The 21,875-nt window shown below is 33.7% G+C and overlaps 2 protein-coding genes across 5 annotated transcripts in view; both read left to right on the top strand.

The window, feature by feature from the left end:
* Positions 1-5,491, top strand: part of LOC136988077 (low-density lipoprotein receptor-related protein 4-like) — a 121,673-nt gene extending 116,182 nt beyond the window's left edge. For all 4 annotated transcript variants that reach the window (XM_067285902.1, XM_067285893.1, XM_067285888.1 and 1 more), the window contains 3 exons: positions 1,263-1,353; positions 4,421-4,550; positions 5,030-5,491. In XM_067285902.1, the coding sequence (XP_067142003.1) occupies positions 1,263-1,353; positions 4,421-4,550; positions 5,030-5,320 (512 nt within the window). In that variant the 3' untranslated portion in view covers positions 5,321-5,491. The remainder of the gene's footprint in view (positions 1-1,262; positions 1,354-4,420; positions 4,551-5,029) is intronic.
* Positions 1-21,875, top strand: part of LOC136988223 (heat shock protein beta-1-like) — a 165,718-nt gene that overhangs the window by 36,879 nt on the left and 106,964 nt on the right. The window lies entirely within an intron of this gene.

Genomic DNA, 21,875 nt, shown 5'->3' with positions numbered 1-21,875 from the left:
GAAATAAACTATAGCTGGTATAATCTAATAGATGGCGCTGATATAAAATAAATAAATATCACTTGATTACTGTTGTGAAGTGTTGATTGTGGTATACTGATGTTAATGATGTCAAAAATTTGTAGTGCTTTAGAATTATCTATACAATTGTTTGTCGAAAAAATTGTTTTAATAATTGGATGGTTTTAGTATGTTTATTATACACGTGTGTGAAAAGTTTCTTAAACTTGTAAGTATAAGTATTGTTTAAGATATTACTTGTATTAGTCTTATATTGTTTTGTACAAAAAAAAGATAATTGTAATTTTAGGATTCCTATAAATGTGTGCAAAGTTTACCACCCTTACCTATGGAAATATCATTGTAACTACCACCAACGGTTATTGTAAGTTTTTCTCCAAAGTTTATAGTTATAGTGTAGCTATACATCCATGTCGTGTTTTAGTTAAACATTTTACGTTCTTTGTTATTGTTTTAGCACTGAAGAGGGACTGGAAGATATTACACCAGCCCGAAATGCATTTGATGTAGTCTTTACAAAATAAATTTAATTTGCCAATAAGTTTTAAATTGCTGTGAGATTTGTCTACCAAGAATTTGGATTACAGAGACTAAAATCGTCATATTAAGATTATACTCGATACAAAATTTTCCTCACTGTAGGATAGAGCACGTTCAATCGTAGTAATATTGCAAGCATACTACAGCTACCTTGAGAACTCTACAACCCTTTATAAACACTAAAGCTGCTCTGTAATGTGCAAATTGATCGCCAAAAACAATAAATTTTGGAATTAAATTTATTTGCAAAATGGAAATTCTATGGTCAGGAAAGTATACACACGAAATTTAGTTGTATTTCTTCCTACAAAGAACGCTAAACATCTCCTGTTTAATTATAACCAAAGTGTTCATATTGTTTTCACTTTAATCTATCTGATCAATACAAGTTCCCTTGTATAATTTGCTTTAAATTGTTAGTTAAGAATTACCGTAGTTAAATTACGAAATGTTTAATAAATTCTTTTTTTTTATTTTCGAATTATTAATTAATTAAATTAACATTCCATTTTCGATCAATATTCGGTTAAGTTACTTGCCGAGTTGAAATCGTCTTCGGAATTGATCATAAATTTAAATTTTAATGAGAATTTGTCGAATACTTGATACATCTTAAATATTTGGGAATTGCGATTGATATAGCATTTATTTAATTAATTATAAGTCATATCTAATTCATTTTAACGTAAATTTACTTACAGATCCTGCTTTACAGAGTGCCTATATTGCTCTAAGTGTTGTAGTCGTTGTGTTAGTTTTCACTTTAGCTGTTGCTATTGCAATATGGAAAAGGTTCGTATCTTAAATTATCTTCGTTTTTCCCTCTTTCACAGCTTAATACAGTATTTAGAATAAAGCCAGCTTGGGTTGCAGTTTTTCAAATTGCAAACCTATGCGCCGTACGTCTGTCCGTCTGTCTTTCGTTAATATCGAGAACGAAGTTAGATAGATGAAAATCAACACCGGATATATATGGCTTAGATTATATATATGGATTTCCGGTCTGGAAGCTGCGTAAATTTTTCAATTAAAATATGATAAAAACTGTAGCTTGGCATTGTGATGTCACAATAATAGACCTATACAGTCGCTTTTTTGAGGTTACGTTCCTGTAAACACAATCTGAACTACATAATACATAGTATCGTGCAGAGATGACCAATAAACATGAAGTACAGTCGAAACGGTGGCCATTTTTAAAAAAGTCAATACAAGTCGTAAAGCGAGGGACTATTGTTCCCGGTTTTCTATTTTTAACTAGAAATTTAATTCGCTGTTTACAAGTTTATTGTCAATCAAAATATATTGTATATAGCTTATTATTTCTTCTCCGTATAATAATTTACATAATTAATATGGCATATTTTAAGTAATTTTAATTTATAATTCATCCAACGAACGGTAGATTTACACTTACGTTTCAAGAAAGTCATCAGCAGAGAAGAATCAATAGAAGTAAATGATGAAATTTTCATTCAAAAATGAAAAATCAAACGGGCGGCCATGTTTATACGTCTTTTAATAATAAAATAATATCATCATCATTACATTTTAATGTACAGAAGATGGTGTGATGACATTCTTTTCAACTGTATGTAACAAAAAGATAACACTCAAACTACATTGGCCATACTTTAAAATATGTATTTCAATCAAAGTGGCTGTATCGATTTTGATCTTGAAAACAGAGGAGACACGATAAATTATTTATAACATATATAAAGAAATTTATTTTCAGTTTCTTTATTATTCTTTCGTGTATAAATAATTTATCAACTTAATATTCCCGTATCAGTTACATTAGAGTGGCAATTTTTTTTTTATGAAATTTTAAAGAAATTTAAATAAAATTTAATTCGATTAACAGAATTTTTGTAAGAAAATTAAACCTTAATTAGTAAAAATTTTCGTTTAGTATTAATTTAACTCTCTCTTCACTTACAAATGATTATATTAAAAAAATTACGCAGTATATCCCCGCTTTACGACGGCTCGTTTATACAACCGTATAAAGTTTTATAAACAAATAAAATGCTGTATTTCTTTTGTTATTCATCTCTGTGTTGTATTATATAGTTTAAACTCATTCTCAGAACGTAAGCTCACTTTAAAACACGGCTTAAGAGTAGACAGAAGGCTCGCTTTACGACGGTGTTCTAAAATTCAATTAAGTATACGTGAGTTTACTGTGTATTTATATACATACAAGTTTATTGTTATTTATAAAATCTAAAACTGAAACACTTAAAATATAAAATACCTCACGGGTTTTTGGAAAAGTAATTATTAAGCGAACCGTCGTAAAGCGAGTCATATATTTCTCATACGTTCAGGGTCATATTTGGAAATAAATTTTAATTATATCAAACAGAGAGACGACCAACAAAAAAATTACTGCATTTAAATAACAGAAATATTCTTTTTCAGTTGCAATATAATAAATAGATTCTTTATTCCACGAATGAAAGAGCACCATTTATTTATTATTTTAGATTACTTTGTCGTTGATACTGCAATTTTTGGATGTTGAGGTGTTACAAAGCTTTTTATAGAAAATTAATCAATGAAGAGAAAAGTAACCAGACATTTTTACCTTAAACAAGCTTAAAGAAAAAGATATTAGTGATTTTAATTGTCCCAAGAGATGGTTTTCTGATCACTGTAAGTTGGTCGTGGGTTCGCGCAAAGCGCGAACCCACGACCAACTTACAGTGCTGAGGATTAGTGACACTTAAATAAGGGCCAGTTTTCCATAGAAAGACCTTTTGCATCATCCTCAGCAGGTCGTTCACGTGTCACGTTGTCGTAAATAAATAAACCAAACAAAACCCCAGGAAGGTGCAACATGTAAAAGATACAAGTTATAAATTAAAGCTATATGGACGCACTTCCTACAAAATTCGTGATTTATTTATATAAAAATGACGTTCGTTACGAGCAATTTTTAATAAAAATTTCATATATTTTTCCTCCGCTACTCTAAGTATTATTACGAAAAATCTTATTAAGCATTTTCTACTTCATTTCCTTTCTTATATAGAATTTTATTTAATTTTCTTGAAGCTTCCAAAACATTCCGCACGTTTATATTTATTGAAAAAGTTATATTTGACAAGAGTTTATTGGGAAATTTTTTATAAAAATTACTCTTCATTTCCAGATTCCTCCCATCAATATAATTCTTCGTTCCATAACTTTTGCAATGTCTGCTCACATGGATGATAGAATTCATTCATTTTCACCCGAAATGAATGCTAGAACCGTGGCAATTCTTCAATGTAGACTAGACTACATGCAAATCACTATCAAAGTAGAAAATGTTTTCTAATTGATGGCATAGCAGCATAAACGATTAATCAATATAATTAAACACTATTAATGCTGAATCAGTATTAACTGAAGTAATATAACGAGAGACAAATTGCTCAATAATAGCCAATTTAACGGCATCAATGCCTCATTTTATGATATTATCGTGGAGATTTGTTTCCAATGTCACGATAATATCATTGTTATTGACTTTATTACGTATATAAATTAGAAATGAATTAATACAATATCACACGTTTTTAAGTAATAGAAATTTAAAAAAGGACATCAATTTTATAATTATTATGCTCTAGTTTTTTTCTATTGGATTATCATTTTGGGGTGCTCTTTCATAATGGAAATTAACTGGAGGTTTTGGAAACAAAATATATTGGGAATGTCCCATAGAATGATTATTTTGGGGAAGACTTTTCCAGTTTAATTGCATTCCAATTAATTATTTGATATTAAAACTTTATTTAATTATAATATAATAGATATTTTACAGAAAAATACTTAATTAAAAGATTTAAAATTAAAAAATTGACAGAAGACGACGAGTACAAGAAACGGATCCAACTATAACATTTACAAATCCAACGTACAGTAATACGTGTCCTGGAATGGTATTAGAGAAAAAACCTTATGACTGGGATTCACAGAATCATTACAGTAGAAGAGTAAGTAAATTAGGAATTTCCATAAATTTTATTAACGATTTTTTTCTGAATTACAAAATAATAAGACTAAGAATTATGTAGTAGTCTATTTGTGTTTAGCTGGGATGTTTAGGTCAATTTATGCCAATGTGGAATAAATTTACGTGAATTTGCTCCACTCTTTCATTTTTTAAACAGGTAAAACTTACGGAAAATACTACATATGCTAGAATATGTGATGATACCACTCAGAAAACAAAGTTTTTGCATATAACACTACAGTTGTTATCTCGAACGTGTGTATTTTATGTGTATATGTTATATAACAATTATTCCATATAATAATGTAAGTATTTTAATACATTACACCATTATATAACATATATCACACGTACACACATATACCTAATAATCTTCCTCTGTATTTATAATTTTAAGCATACTTTGTACATTTTAAGACATGTTTATTAGATAATAATAAACACTTTCTTTGTCTACAGCAACCATTAATGAGCTTATCTCCCAAAGAGAAGTTAAAAAATGCAGAAGTGACTGTTCTAGTACCTAAGAAGTTTGATATAGACGTAAACGAATTATCGATACCACCCCCACCCCCACAGAGAATAGACAGTCAACAGAATTACAACTATCCTCAAGTAACGATACTTTCAGTGCCATGCTCGACTCCATTAAAATCCATCCTAAAATCACCAGAAACGAGACGAAGCACAGGAAGATCACCGAGTCATCATTCTCATGTTGTTTACCAAACTGTTGAGACAGACATATAATCTCATTTTCAAATTAACAATGTACAAAAATATAGTTAATCATATTAAATTTATATATAAATATATATATATATATATATACATATAAAAATATGTATTAATTTTTAATGTATATTATATTGATCATGTTTTAAATAATAACCATTCTATGTATATATTTGTAGAGTTAAACGTGGGAATTCATGAATAAGTAATGAAATTTAAATTGGTTCGTGAATAAATTCTATTTTAATTCTAAATTATATTAATTATATTTTAAATAAATTCTCTATTTATTTTAAATTTAAATTATACTTTCCCCCTCCTTCAGAGATATGTAACAGGAGTACGAACTTTTTTATTTATTTATTTGACATTTTTTCAGTTATATCTGAACCATTTTTATATAATTTTATATTATTATTAATAAAGAATTAATAAAAATTAAATATATAATTATATTCTTATATAACAAGTGATTAATTATTATGTTTTGCAAATCTTACATCCTCGACCGTGGATTATCCTACGGACAAAAAGGGCAATTGTCTGGGGGTTCCTATTAATAGAGGTCCCAAAACAATCTTTTATAATAAATTATTTTTCCTAAAAGATTCCCTCAAAGAAAAATCTCTGAAGTCAACACTGGATTGCTCGTGGGACTCCATGACCGGTACTCTACCGTATATTTGTGCGTGTTTGAGGACCTAAAACAACGAAACTCTACTTTAAATTACTTTAATACTTTAGAAACTATTATATTATACATCAAGAACATTTATGAGATATTTCTTCACCCTCAGTTACGCAGGATATTGCGGTGAATTTCTCTAAGCGAGTATTAACGTAGTAATAAAAGAAAAAAATGTTTTTATAATTATAATAATTCATTTTTCACAATATTCCGAAGCGTGGACCACAAATTCGAGCAATTCTATGATCCAAAAGTAATCTTTTATAATGATTTTATCTTTCGAATACCCGATAAAATAAAGTTATTTTTCTGTAATTTTTCTAGAGAAATTTTTTATTAATCTACAGTTTTTAATATGGCATCACGTGTTAATGTGCATGAAAATTCTAGATCATTATAGTTCTAGAAATAATTTCTTTTGAATTGTCTGCATTGCAGTAGGAACACACTTAGACATTTAGCAATAAGGATTAAAATCTGAGTAATCATTGAAAATTCGCGAGTCTTTTATCTGTTTTTTAAGAAACAGATCTTACTGGATCATCCGAGAATTGTTAGCTTTCAAAGACAATTTTTCAGGGAAAAATAGAAAAGGATCTAAGATGGAAGGATAAATCAAAGATAAGTTATGTTTCAGCTGATGTTTCCTCCGTCAATTTATCTTATGAATCCATTTCTTAAGGAAATATAGATTATCTCCTCTATCCATTACTTGAAACATTGAAGAAGAATGGAGTGGCGAAAGAAGAGAAGACAATGAAACACGTGGGCGATCTGCCAAAGGGATACCACCTCGAAATACTTTCATTGAGAAACTGACCCCTATTTAAGTGTTACAAATATCCTGCAGCATTCTAAGAAGAGAATGCCACGGGAATAGAAATTAATTCTGCTATTTACAATACAGCAGAATTAACGGTATTAACGCGATTCTTTAATAATTTGAATTAAAATCATCTGCAGTATTTAATTTTACTTTTCCCGGCTGTTATAGACCCCAATGACACCCCAAGACTTTTACATTTTTGGACTTAGAACACCTTGAACGTCGAGAAATGCAAGAAAAAAATCGGAGGTTCCTTCTGTATGTATGGATATTTGTGTGTTTGGGGGCACGATTTTACTCGTTTTAATCATTTACAATGTTTTATAAAACCCATCTCTACCCTCAAAATTAAGCTTCTTGACATTTTATAATAGTTAAAAATATATAAGGTTTTTAATAAAATATCATAAAAGATAGCACCACCAAATGTTGCCGAGCTCGTTGCTGAATGTTTTATTTAAGCAACAATTTGAAATATAATATTTAAAAAATCTAACAATGAGTTGAGTAACTTTCCTGGCAATAAAAAAAGCTAAATTCTCAAAACAGATGGCGCCAAACGCAATTTTATTTTAAAAACTTTTTATATTAATAATTACTCTATTATAAAATGGCAAAAAGTTTAGCTTTGAGGGTAGAGATGAGTTCCAGTCCTCTCTCTCCTCGAGAAAGGCTCGTGTGTTTTCGGTGCTTTTTTTCGCTTTATTTTTGGTTTAGTATGTGGGCGATCTGGCGGCCATGTTTGAGATGCCGAAGTCGACGATGTCGAGGGTGTAAGATTACGTATCTCAATCACTTTTACGATTATAATTTGATTGAATTTTTTGTTCTATCCCGGAGAGGAGCAAGTGCTTTGTTTGCCTCCTACTGTAGACCCATGCTCCCAGGGAAATTTGTGGTAGGAAAAAATATGTTACGACAATGGATCTGCGTTTGGGCTAAGCCTATGGACATTAATTGGAAGAATTTGCTTGAATGCCAGGATTAGTTCAAGTCACTCGCTACATCGCTGCCTGCTTACATGGTACTTGTAAAAACAAAGTGTCGGTCTCGTTTACCGAACCACGGTTTCGACTTTACGAAAAATCGAAACCTAAACAGAGCTTTAAAAGAAACCGAAAAATAAAATCTGTTTTTATTTCAAAATTTTTTTGAAACAATTTAATGGGTGAAATTTCGTGTCGGCTCCAATTAAACTTTTCCACTTTTCACAAATCCCTCTTCAGCGCCATCATCTACAGGGCAAAAGCTTTAATTTCATACCTGAACAACGTCTGTAAATTAGCGCGCAATGCTTAAAAGTCTTTGCTCGTGCGTGGACTTCAAATTTATTTCTATTAATCAACGAATTATATCAAGTCAATTGTAAGCGCTATCCTATGACGACACATGCTTAAATTAAAGTGGTGTCGCCCAAAGGCAAAAGGCTCTATCTCCATAAAAATTGAAAACCAAGTCGAGCACTTGTCATCGTGCCTAATTGGTATCCTTTATCGATACCGCCCGATATCTTGCGTGAAAAACGTTCTGTAATTAGTACAGAACATTTCACGCAAAATATTAAACATACAAGCATATAAGCCCGGCGTCGCTCGGGCAAAAAGTAACGATAGCGAAGATTAAGATTATTACATTATAGCCAATCATACCCTTTTTCACAGAATGCAAGAATTAGGTCCCACTGTTTCCAGACTAATTACAGAATTTTTAGATGGGTCTAAAAATATATTCAATTTCCCGCAAAAACGAAAAAAATTGCATCTGCGCCTGTAAATCTTGCACGCCGCTTTCTCTTAACACTTCCATTGTTAACAATTCCATTTTTAACACCTCCATTGTTAACACTTCCATTCTTAACACCTCTATTGTTAACAATTCCAAAGTTAACACTTCCATTGTTAACACTTCCATTTTTAACACCTCCATTGTTAACACTTCCATTGTTAACACCTCCGTTGTTAACACTTCCATTGTTAACAATTCCAAAGTTAACACTTCCATTGTTAACACTTCCGTTCTTAACACTTCCATTGTTAACACTTCCATTCTTAACAATTCCAAAGTTAACACTTCCATTCTTAACACCTCCATTCTTAACAATTCCAAAGTTAACACTTCCATTCTTAACATTTCCAAAGTTAACACTTCCATTCTTAACATTTCCAAAGTTAACACTTCCATTTTTAACACCTCTATTGTTAACACCTCCGTTGTTAACACTTCAATTGTTAACAATTCCAAAGTTAACACTTCCATTGTTAACACTTCCGTTCTTAACACTTCCATTGTTAACACTTCCATTCTTAACAATTCCAAAGTTAACACTTCCATTCTTAACATCTCCATTCTTAACAATTCCAAAGTTAACACTTCCATTCTTAACAATTCCAAAGTTAACACTTCCATTCTTAACATTTCCAAAGTTAACACTTCCATTCTTAACACCTCTATTGTTAACACCTCCGTTGTTAACACCTCTATTGTTAACACCTCCGTTGTTAACACTTCCATTGTTAACAATTCCAAAGTTAACACTTCCATTGTTAACACTTCCGTTCTTAACACTTCCATTCTTAACAATTCCAAAGTTAACACTTCCATTCTTAACATTTCCAAAGTTAACACTTCCATTCTTAACACCTCTATTGTTAACACCTCCGTTGTTAACACCTCTATTGTTAACACCTCCGTTGTTAACACTTCCATTGTTAACAATTCCAAAGTTAACACTTCCATTGTTAACACTTCCGTTCTTAACACTTCCATTCTTAACAATTCCAAAGTTAACACTTCCATTGTTAAGAAATACTTCTTTCATCCCCACGTGGTACCCTACTAAATGTGATACCATACTAAAACGCAGGTTAAAAACAAAAAATTGCATCTAAAATAGTACAGTAGAAACCGAATTCTTCAGGGTAAGACTTCATTCTTTCCCTCTCCCCCGCGGGGGAAGAAATTTCCAAAAATTCCTGTGTGCATTCTCGTGGTGTAGCCTATTAAACACAGACAAAAACGCAAAAAACCGCATCTCAAATCGTACAGTAGAAGCCGAGTTCTTTAGTGTAAGCTTTAATCCTCTCCTTCTCCCCGTGGGGGGGATTTCGAAAAATCCCTTCTTAGTGTACGTTCTCGTGACGTACCCTAACTGTGTACCAAATTTCAACTTTCAACTCCTAACCGTTTGGGCTCTGCGCTTGTTATTATTATTATTAACCTATCTCGATTATATATATAGATTTAAAAGTAGCTACAGTAAAGTTGTCTTTTAGAAACAAGCAACTGTGCAGAGTAGAATTTCCCAAACGGGACCCGGGATCCCGTTGTTTTTTTTTTTTTTTTTTTTTTTTTTTTTTTTTTTTTTTTTTTTTTTTACCCGGGAAATTCTTTACTTGTCAGAACCTGTAATAACTGGAATAATTGTGCTTATGCTGTCTTAATTTTTAACCATGCCCAGTAGCTTCAATAACTGCGTAACGCCAGGTTGCGCAAATTGGACCAGGATACAAACGAGTACGAACTCTGCAAGTATGAAGAAAACCTGATTATTCTTCATAAACCTGTTTATTAAAGCGAAACGAATTGCCGAATTATCGGGCCATAAGCTCGATGCCGCTATTAAAGCAGCCGAGGCATGCAAATCAAGAATACTAGAGAGCAAAAAAACGAACTAGAAATCTTCCAGGCCACGGGTGAAAAAATACATCTGTCGTCTCTTAAATGCATTAAAGACAATTCCACACACATCAATTGAATGAATCGGCAAGGGTATTCTCGGTAGCGGGAGTTTTAATTAGTTAAATAAGAACCAGATCGTGTGATTTAAGTATTGACCATCTTTGCTTTTTAAAATCTTATTATAAAAATTTACAATAATATTTTGTATTATGTTTTATTTAAAAAACGAAAATTACCTTTTAAGTTAGAAGTTTAATCTAAGTTCATTTTTTTAAATTTTTAAATCAATTCAAAACATTTTGTTGTTGTTGTTGTATGCAGTTTCCAGCAAACTTTAATAAATTTTTTCTATTTGTGAAAATTTCTACGTAATTCAAAGGTAATTTTTAATATATATCTTGCACAGCATTATTGATATGATTGTGGAGGTTGCGGAACGTATTAAATTACTTTAAAAAATGAAAAATAATTATATTATTTGATTTCAAGATATTTTGTATATCTTAAAAATAATTAATTTTGTCCCGGGATTTCCCGGGAGCCCGGGAAACAGTTCAGTTTTATCCCTGAATCTCAAGACAAGCAAAAGACAAGGAAATCAGAAACCCTAGTGCAGAGGTTCTATCGGAGTTAATCTAATCAGCGAAAGCATTAGTGACTTCATCATAAGATTCAGTACAATGGTACCTCGGAACTCGAATTCAGTTTGTTTTTAGAGAGCATTCGAGTTTCGAAGCATTTTTTTCCATAAGGAATAATGTAAAGGGAATTAAACCGTTTCAAAATCCCAAAAATGCTCATTTTAATCCTAAAAATAATCATTTAAGCTAAAATAACACAAGTAAATGTTCTAATTAATGCGTAAAACAAAGAAAATTTTTTACTTTTCTTTCGAAGACACAATGTAGTGACGTAAACTTAAACACTGGGCGAATTTTTCCTTGGACTGAATTTACCCTTGGACTATTTACATCCGTCTAAACTACCGAATGAGGTACGGACCAGCTTTTAATGGTATACAAGCTCTCACCACCAGGATTTAGGAGTTGGCTGAAGAGGGGCATCGGCCCGAAACGCGTTATGTAATAAAAGCGTTCCAACCGAATAAAAAGGATGAAAAATTCGCCCAGTGTTTAAGTTTACGTCACTACATTGTGTCTTCGAAAGAAAAGAAAAGAAAATACAAAACACGGTTTCCTCAAGATAGAAAATTTTTTATATAAAATTTAACCTGGCGTTAGGCGCGCGGGGGGTTCAAACACAGTGAGGCGCGCGGGGGTGCACCTGCACCTCACGCGACTAAAGTTGTTACTGAAAAAATCAAAATTTTTTTCGCGATTTTTTTGTTTTTGACGTTAGTGGAGTTGTGTTTCTGATGTATTAATCAGCAATACTACTTAAAATATATCATTTTTGTTTATTTATAACGAAAACAAAAAAGTATTACGTTTCAGGAATTTTTTAGGAAAAATATCGTCAACTTCAAAAGTTTATTTTTTCAACTGTAAACAAGTCTGTTGCTATCTAATCGTTGAATCGTGTTCCCGTATGTGTTTTTTAACTGTCCCAATCATTAAATGATTTGTCACAAACCCCGGGCCAAAAATATTTCAGTATTTCCAAAAGTACACCCCCTGAAACTCTACAGCAACTAGAGATAAAAAGGCGGATTATCGGCCGATAACATCGATAGTTAACTTCTTTTACACTGTAATTGGTTACTTTCTTTGTCTGTTATTAGATCCACCAGTAAAAACAATTGTCGGTAAAATTCCCGCGAAATGCCACGTCCCCGCAGACTACCACTTTGACTTATGTAAACAGTCGCTATAAAATCGCTTGTTTTTTTTTACTTCTAATATGGTAACGAGAAATTGTTTGACGTTATTTAGACAAATAAACGTATTTTCAAGACAATTTAGCAATAAACATTTCCAGAAAACTCCACTTTTCAAACTTTCAATGCTAAGTCTATGGGACACCTTCTTTCCGTTAATTGGCCTTAAAAATCTTATTTATACGCCTTCTATGCTCTTATTCGTCATTTGTATTATGACTGATTCGATACCAGGCAATGACCGTTTTTTCAGTACACTAACTCGGCTCCATCCCCTCCAGTGGTGGCGCTAATAAAACTTCCTCCGTTAGGCGCGCGGGGTGCAGGTGCATCCCATGCATTTTGCTGTTTTTTTATGTAAAGTTTTTTTTTCCTGGAATTTTTAACTTTCTCAGTGCGATCTTCAGTACTTTGAAGGAAGGTACTGAGGGCATCATTTTTGAGCATTCATTACATGAAAAAATACACGCGTTTAAAAGTGTTTGGGGTGCACCTGCACTCCGCGCACCTAAAACAAAAGATGAATTACAGTAGAGCAGTGGTTTCCAACCTTTTTGTACCTGCGCCCCTCTTTAAAAAAATTGTTGCGCCCCTTAATTTTTCTAACAATCTAATTTCATAAATACTCAAAGCGCGCTCGGCTCCAAACGCGAAAGCGAGATGTTCTCGTTCCAGCAAGAGTATGGATGGATGTTTTAGCATTTGTACGAGAAAAATTCGCGGTGAGGATTGTGGATTACGTATACCTATTTTGCTGATTCATTTTTTTGACACCTATTCGACTTTTTTGGTTTGTATTCGAAAATGATATTTTGGAAACAGCTGCATGCCCCCTTGCAAGTCTCGCGCCCCTAGGGCGCGCCCCACAGGTTGGAAACCACTGTAGTAGAGACTCATTAATCGGAACCCCGGTAATCGGAATCGCCGGTAATCGGAACGATTTTCAGTCGGACTGTGTGGTGCTGAATCGAAAGTTTTTGATACTAAATTTACTTCTAAAGTATAATTTTCATGTTTTTATATTCTTCAATATATTTATTTTGTTTGTACAAAATAAAGAAATAATTTTTAACGATACGATAGCCTCGATTATTATAATAAAAATTTTCGTTAGGCTTAAAATCGACGAAAATTCAGCATGAAGCGACACGCAACGGAGAAAATTCAACACGAAGCGACACGCAACGGAGAAAAATTTGAACATCGGACAGGTTAATATATTTTTTCGTACATAATCGGTTATCGGAACAAATCACTAATCTGAACAACCCCAGTCCTCAATTGATTCCGATTTTCGGTTCTGTACTGTATGTGGAAAACACCAAAATCGAGTGGTTTGGCGTTTTCCACTCGATTTTGATCGTTTCGATTTCGATCGTTTTCCACACAATCGTGTTTAGTCACGAAGTTGACAGCACCCGTTGCCCCATTTTGAATTGTCACCAGGTGACGACGGAGGTCAATCAAAAGGCAAAATCGGGGATGAAATGTGTAGAAACGAGCGAATTAAGGACTTGACGTTCTTGGTTCGTAGCGCTCCTCCAGAAGTTTAGAGATCCTGCAGACCATCAACGAAAGGTTTTTCGACGTCCTGGGATTTACCTTCGCACTGCAGTGTCGTCTTAATTCGCCCAGGTCCACCCATTCGCTGGAGGACATCACTCGGAGCCGTACCGTGCACTACGGGGCCGTCGATCTTCAAGCCGTCATCGCGGGAAGGAGAAAAACGACAGATGGAACATTTGGACTTTTTGTGCGTACTTGTTTTCAACTCCTTGAGCTGTATTGCACCTTATTATAGGAATTGTTGTAAGAGAAACTTTTATAATTTATTAAACGGGTTTACACTGAAAAACCTGTCTCAGTGAGTGTTTCATGCCCACACACGATTGTCCCGACAATCTCACGCAGTCGGCAAACCTTACACTCGTTCAACGTTTGTCCCAAACGTGTATCAACTGATTTAGAAAAGTAACGAATTTTCATTATTTTTAGACCAAAAAGAAGCAAGTGGCCCAAAATAAAATTAACCCAATCTGGCAACATGCCACATCACACGGGTACCCGTACAGATATCATACACCATACATTCATGGCTGGAGACCCGGGTTCAAATCCGGACGGGTCAATAAATCTCCAGGAATTTTTCGGGCTCCTGTCCCTCACCACCCGGCCGCCCCTTGGCCGGATGGCCGAGCGGTCAAGGTGACAGCCTACCGCTCTGGGGGACCCGGGATCGAATCCGAACGGGTCGAATAATCCCCAGGAATTTTTCGGGGGGTGGTCCGTTCGGATATGTCGGGCCCCGTCCCTCACCACCCGGTCGCCCGATTGTGGGCCTGGCCGAACCCATAATGGGCCTACTAAAAGAGGCCCTCTTAGTGCCCACAGGGCGGAAAGAGTTAACTCGATACAAATGGTTAGTCCAATTTCGGGTATCTTATGTAAGCTGGCAGTACGACGACTAGAACAGATGGTCCTCCCTACATTTGAAGATAGCATAATACTATATACCAGATGTGTTGACGACATTTTAATTATTTGGAACCGCCAACCCCCACTCCACGACCATCAATAATAATTCATATGGTCTACTGCTCCGCTCTGAACAAAAAAAGCACCTTTCAAGTAAACTTGGATATCCTAATCTATACGCAATGAATTTCTCACTATCGATAACTACATGAAAAACACGAACAACCCCTTATTCCCACCGCCAACGTCCCGTGATCCATTTGCTTACAAGATAACATCGTTCGGAACACTTATAAAAAGAGCGAATACCCATTGTTTTGACAAGCATTCTAGGTATGAACAGTTCCAACGTATTAAGCGCATTGTCACTGCCCTAGGCTACTCGACAAATCTCATGAAAGTCTCATCTGGAGTTATCTTACACCAGTCAAAAAGGGGTCATGTGACACATCATTTAGGGTCAGAATTTCACAAGGAATTGATTGTTGAAAGATTTATTGACCTACCTCAAACGGTTACAGACTTATTAATGTGTTTCCTATGTTGTTATACGTTGAAGAACAGACAATATAATGCCCTTAACATAGAAAGAACGCATCGAAATTGTGCTGATGGCAAGGGAGAGAAGTTCCAGGGTAATTGCACAGAATTTTAAACAATGTTATCCATACCAAGTGCCTGTGTTACACGTAGCAGTTGCCAACCTACTCCAGAAATTCAAGAAGACAGGATCGGTCCATGATAAGAAACGTTTAGGCTTGTGCAATCACCCTGGAACTTCTCTTTCCTCCCATCAGGGCGATTTCGGTGCGTTCTTCCTGTGTTAAGGGCATTGTGTAGGCTGTTCTTCAACTTGTACAACAAAGGAAACACATTAATAACCTGTACCCATTCGAGGTAAGTGAATAAATCTTCCAGCAATCAAATCCTTGTGAAATTCTGACCCTAAATGATGTTATCACATGACTCCCTTTCCATTTAAAATTTCGGAGTTGCATTCAATAAGGCTGCCATCTTGATGGAGGCCGTATTTGTAACACACATCAATCTGTTCCCTAGGTCTAATGTGTTCCTGATATGAGCGAATTAACTTTGGGTACATTCTATATTCTGTAGCAGGGGTGTTAAGTGACTTTCTTTACCACTCTGTATACTCATTTTAATAGTTTGCAAAATATTTTTACAAGCGGGTACTGGATACTTATGAAAATTTAAGAAGGGGTACACAAATGGCAATACTTTCGTAAACGCTGGTTTATACAAAAAAAAAAAAAAAAAAAAAAAATAAGACGAAATTAGGTAACTATATGCAAAATAAATTTCGAGCCTACAGGCACAGAAGATAGGGGCCAACTACACAAAATTTTAAGGCTTCATAAAATAATATCTGTAGCTACAGAATAATTTATAAATTATGGTATACAATTGCAACAGCAAAATTGCTTTATCTCAAATTCGGAGTTCTCGAAACCCCGAATTGTCCACTAGGCACGCCCCGGAGCGTGCCTAGTGGACAATTTGGCATTGCATATAACATTCGGTAGGTTATAATACTGCAAAAAACCATTTAAAAATTAACTTTTTTTAATGTTAATTTCAATCTATAATGTATTATATTTACCTATATTTTTAATTTCTGGATTTAGTTTATTCCATAAATTCTACAAAGTAGACATACGGTAAAAGACGGACTTATGACCCATTACTGTTCTACACTTGGATATACAAAGAAAAAATTCCAGCAAAGAGTTACTTAACTTTTCCGGCAACATTGGTGGCGCCATCTGTTATCATTGTTTATTTTAAAAACTTATATTTTTAACTATTATAAAATGGCAAAAAGCTTAATTTTGAGGATAGGAACGGGTTTTATAAAAAAATTATAAATACTGATAACAAGTAAAATCCTCATTAAGTCCGACCCTATTGGAGATGCACACGAACCCCTTTATCTTCCCACCCCCTCGACCTTTAACTACCAAAATTTATCATCAATCCCCCTAATACACAAATCTCATTTCAAAATTTCAGAAATTGTCGACAAAAAGTATAGTTGTTGTTAAGCTTCAAAGAGGGTGAACAAATCGTGTTCCCCACACACACACTCCAACATCCATGCATGCATACATACAAAAAAACCCCGAATATTTTTGCATTTCTGTACGTTCAAGGAGTCGAGTCCAAAAATGTAAAAAATCCTAGTGGTCATTTTTGACCGATCGTCATACTTTCCCTGTTATATATAACTGCCGGGAAAGTAATAAAATAAAATAAGTTGTTTCCTTTGTCCACAAGTAAATTTTCCAAAATACATTTTTGAAAAAGCCCTTTTGCTACATAATTTTAAAGTGAAACGTTATTAATTTTTTAACGTAACGTAACGTTCTATTGCATCTATTCGTTCTTAATAAAAAGATTTCACAAAATCGTAAGGACATTTATTTAAAATAACTTCACCTAACCTAACCTAAACTTCTATAAGTTTTCGTGGTATTTTTTTGAAAATTACTTCCATAAGCTGAAACAACACTACTCAATTCTAAACCGATACATTTCATTTATTTATCTACCACGTCATCTTTCCCCGACTCCATAAATTTCCAGTTATTATTACAATGCTACCTTGTACTGTATATAAGTACGAGGTAACATTGTATTGTATTAATAAATTTTTGTTATTTAATTTAAGCATATTTAAACACAAAAACACGACCGGGTCTTGCAGAGTGGCTTGTTCAGCAACCAGTGCAATTGAGTTCAAAATTCAGTTCACAAACCGAATTGTTCGAAAAGTGAGGCATTCGAATGCTGAGATTTGACTGTATATATAATCCCCTAACTATTAATAACTGTATCGAGAAGAATGTGGAAGCAACGAAACTTAAGATTGTAGTGTCGAGGATTGAGGTGGAAAAGGAACTTATCGCGAAACATCAATACGTGTGGCGGATCTGGCAGCCATGTTTCTTTTCCACCATCTCTCTTGATCGTACAATCCTTGCAAATAACTAACTCATTCTCGTTCCATTCCTCTGCTGTCAATTAATCTGGTTTCTTTTCTATTGTTCTTCCTTCTCGTGTCAACACATATATACTAAAAATGGCAGGATGATGAGAGAATTGCAGCTAAGGGCCAATAGATAATCCGAATAATTCTGTATTTATTTCCATTATACAAAAATCCTTTGTCAACAAAACATTAAATAATATCTCTATGATTCAATCCCGAATGATATGTATCTTTACACTTTGTTGTAAATTTTTTTGAAAGGTTTTCCTTGTGAAATATACGCAAATCAAAATGTAAACGTAAAACACTTTGAACAAATGAAACTTCCTCTACTTTTCGGTATCCTACTGTACATCGTTCTCTGCCACGTGCGGCAAGGCTTTCCCGGTCACAGCCATAGAATACTAATCACTTAATCAATCAACAATGCGCACAAAACTGTCAATAACAAAGAAAATACGAATTCAAAATACAAATTTCAGAACATTAATGTATTTTTGTCTTTGAAAATTTACCTTTTCGCTTTAAACTCGGGCGAACTTACACCCAAACACATCAAAAGAGCACTAGGTGGGCATACAATATGCATTTCAAAATGAAATTCACAGAGCTCGTTAAATATATTGTTTAAAAATAATTAAATACATTTTTCTAATCTCTGTTGCAGCGCGGATGAGATTTGCTCCTGCAGAGGAACACCCGTCCTTGTATAAAAAGTCATCACTTACCTAAAACGACATTCTTTTTATATTGATTTAGTCTTCAATTCCGTTATCTATCCTTCACGATCCATTCTTTCGTATTGTCTCGGATCTGTTATAAGATTCTCGGAAGTCCCCGTTAATTTCATTTTTATTACTCTTTAATGAAGTGTTTCTTGCTTCTCTTATTCTTCAAATGGATATTCTGCAATTTCCACGTTTTCTCGTTGTTATTTGCTCTGAAATCGAGCGAAATTCATTCAAATTGCAAGACATCTGCAATGGCGTTTTCATTCCAACAAACGACAATTCATTATATTGTTGATTCGTTAACAATTATAGAAAAATCGTGTTTCGTAATTGTCGTCGCCAATGACGTAGCTCTATAACGTTCGTTATTTATTAAATTTCATATATTTCTCTTGCTCCATGAAATTTTAAATTCTGTGAAGGATTCTGTATTATTTTTTCTTAACTCCAATATCGAGCAATTTTCCAAGAATTGCTTTTAAGATTAATTTGTGAAGATAAGGAACTTGTTAAAATCTTTGAATGCAAACATATGGCAATAAATTGATCAAAGATTTCTTCACACACAAGTTAATGAACTTCGACCGTTATATAAATCTAACTTGTAAGTACAGTATGTCCCATAAGTTACGCATCGTAGACAAAACAGCTGTTTGGTTGATGTGTTCCATGTGATTGCCTTCTGTTACACAGATGGGACGTGTGGAATTATTGGATCACCCATCTTGTAAGTCGTCAAGAATCACGGTCTGTCATTCATGTGTAATTCTGGCCTTCAGATGGGTGAGGCAAGCCTTCAAGTGCCTCTTCAGATGTGAGGTCAGGACTACTCAAGGGCCATCGCACATTTGTCCTGTGGTGTGTGGCTTATGAAACACGCTGTACGTCCATTCTTAATCGAAAAAATAAGGAGTGAAGACAACTGTAACCATACTCTGATCACAACACACAACAGATATTATCTGATTACAATAAACAAATTTTACTGTATAAACACAGCAAAATATTACACAAATTTGAAATGTATATCTTAGTCTTTCTCTAATTCCTCTGAATAATAAAGACAATTTGGGCCAAATCATAACTGTTAGAAACAATACTGAAACACATGGCATGTATTTTACTAGTTTTAGTATTGTATTAGAAATGTACACTTTAGCGTGCTAGTCTCCATACTGTAGAAATGTACAAGCTAAGAATGATAATGAATCTAAATGTTACACAAGTGATCAATAGCATTTATGAAAATAAAACATTGGAAACCTCTCACAACTTGGCTAGGATTAATTTAATATTTAATTATGGATGCTTGTATCAATTTGCACAGGGTGCCCCATAAATCCATATCCATAGGAGTTATGTTGATCTATTGTTTTACAGGTAAAGTATGGTGCTGAGTAAGATAGAGTGAATACAAGCTATTTTGAAGATGGAGACCTACAGTCAGTGAGAAGTTGCCAAACAATTTAACAGGTTGCATGCTGATCTGTGTGATTCATGGGAAAGTCTTTGGAAAAAAGTAGGGAATGGTAGTATAAAAGTTTGATTTTTTCACAATGTTGACCTGTACACTCTCTGGGTATCAGCAGGAATGGATGATGATCTTAATAGTAGAGTGGGAAATGACAATTACATCTATGGTAGCATTTTAGGGAAGTTTGATGAGAAAGAAAAACCTAACAACAATGGCAAAAGACTGCTCCACTTTTGTGTTTGTCACTCAATAGTGCTTACTAGTACAATATTCTGACACAGAGTCACAAATTCACATGGAGAGAACATATTAGAAATCTGAAAAGCATAATTGACTATATTATTGTTGACAAGAACATTATCCATTGAATTGAAGACACAAGAGTATTTAGAGGTTTCAAAGTTGATAGTGATCATCATCTTGTACTGAACAAATCAAAAAGTTATCAATATTAGGAATAGATGTAAAAAGGTGCTTTGACAGATAAAAATAGAAAATTTATCCATCTTCCAAATGCCATTAAGTACAGAAATATGGTTAATACTGCAGCTAATAACATCTATTACCGAAATGGATTTAGAGGAGGAATGGGAAAAATTCAAGGAAACGTTGGTAGAATCAACAAAAATAGTATGTGGGGAAGTTGTTTGCAAAGATAGAAAAGTTAGACTCCATGGTGGACCAAAGAGGTTACACAAGCAATACAAGAGAAGAAGGCAGCTTATAAAAGATATCTGGCAAATAAGACCACAAGCAACCTATTAGATTAGCTGTCTTACATTTAGCTTTATGAACTGTGTAAAGATGGCTAAACAAAGATGCTGGAAAAATTTTGGAACAGAAACAGAAAGCAAGTATAAAGAGGGGGACAAAATGTTCTGGCGATTAGTAGAGAATATCAGAACAGTGGGAAAACTGCAACTAGAGGAATAAAGAATGATAAAGGTGAAATTATAACATAAGAAAAAGATATTCTAAAGGTATGGAGCAAATACTTTAAACAGCTACTGAATGAAGGAGTGACAGATTTAGCCAAACAAGAAAAAGTACCAAAATTTTGGAATTATCACATCCTATCTCAGTTATAGAAGTGAATAAGGCCATCAAAAACATCAGATGTGGAAAGGTCACCAGTGTAGATGATATCAGACCAGAGATGCTAAAGTATGGGGGAGTAACAGTAGTACAGTGTGGTTACATCACATTATTCAAAGATGTTGGTCTGAAGGGAATGTTCCAGAGGATTGGAGAAGAGCTCTAATTGCACCAATTCATAAAAAAGGAAGTAAAACAGCATGTAGTAATTATAGAAGTATCTCACTCCTCAGTGTACCAGCTAAAATTTATGCCAGAATTTTAGAAAAAAGGGTCAGATGAATAGCTGAACATGACCTAGGAGAAGAACAGACAGGCTTTAGATCAAATAAAGGGTGCAAAGATCAAATATTTTCACTAAGGCAATTGACAGAGAAAGGAAATATAACAAGAAACTATACTTGAGATTCATTGACCTGGAGAAGGCATTGGATAGCGTGCCTAGAGGTTTACTTTTCGAAGTTCTTAAGAAATATGGCATCAAGGATATTCTTCTCGGGGGATGGGACATCCTGTATATTGTAATTAATATATACAATTAACATAATCGTGTACAGAAAATTATCTAGCTCCATATGTAATGGTAATAACAATAAATTAAAACAGATGAAATTGCAATAATTTATTATTATAATTAAAGAGTTACAAAATATAATAATTAAAAAGTGAATATATACAATATCTTGCGTATGTATTATTCACAGAATAATTATTTTAAAAAGATTTTATAAATGTATTGTTAAAATTTTCAATTTT

Source organism: Centruroides vittatus, unplaced genomic scaffold (assembly GCF_030686945.1).
Source record: "Centruroides vittatus isolate TY-2023 unplaced genomic scaffold, ASM3068694v2 contig_1246, whole genome shotgun sequence".
NCBI lineage: Eukaryota > Metazoa > Arthropoda > Arachnida > Scorpiones > Buthidae > Centruroides > Centruroides vittatus.
This window is presented reverse-complemented; position numbering and strand designations above follow the sequence as displayed.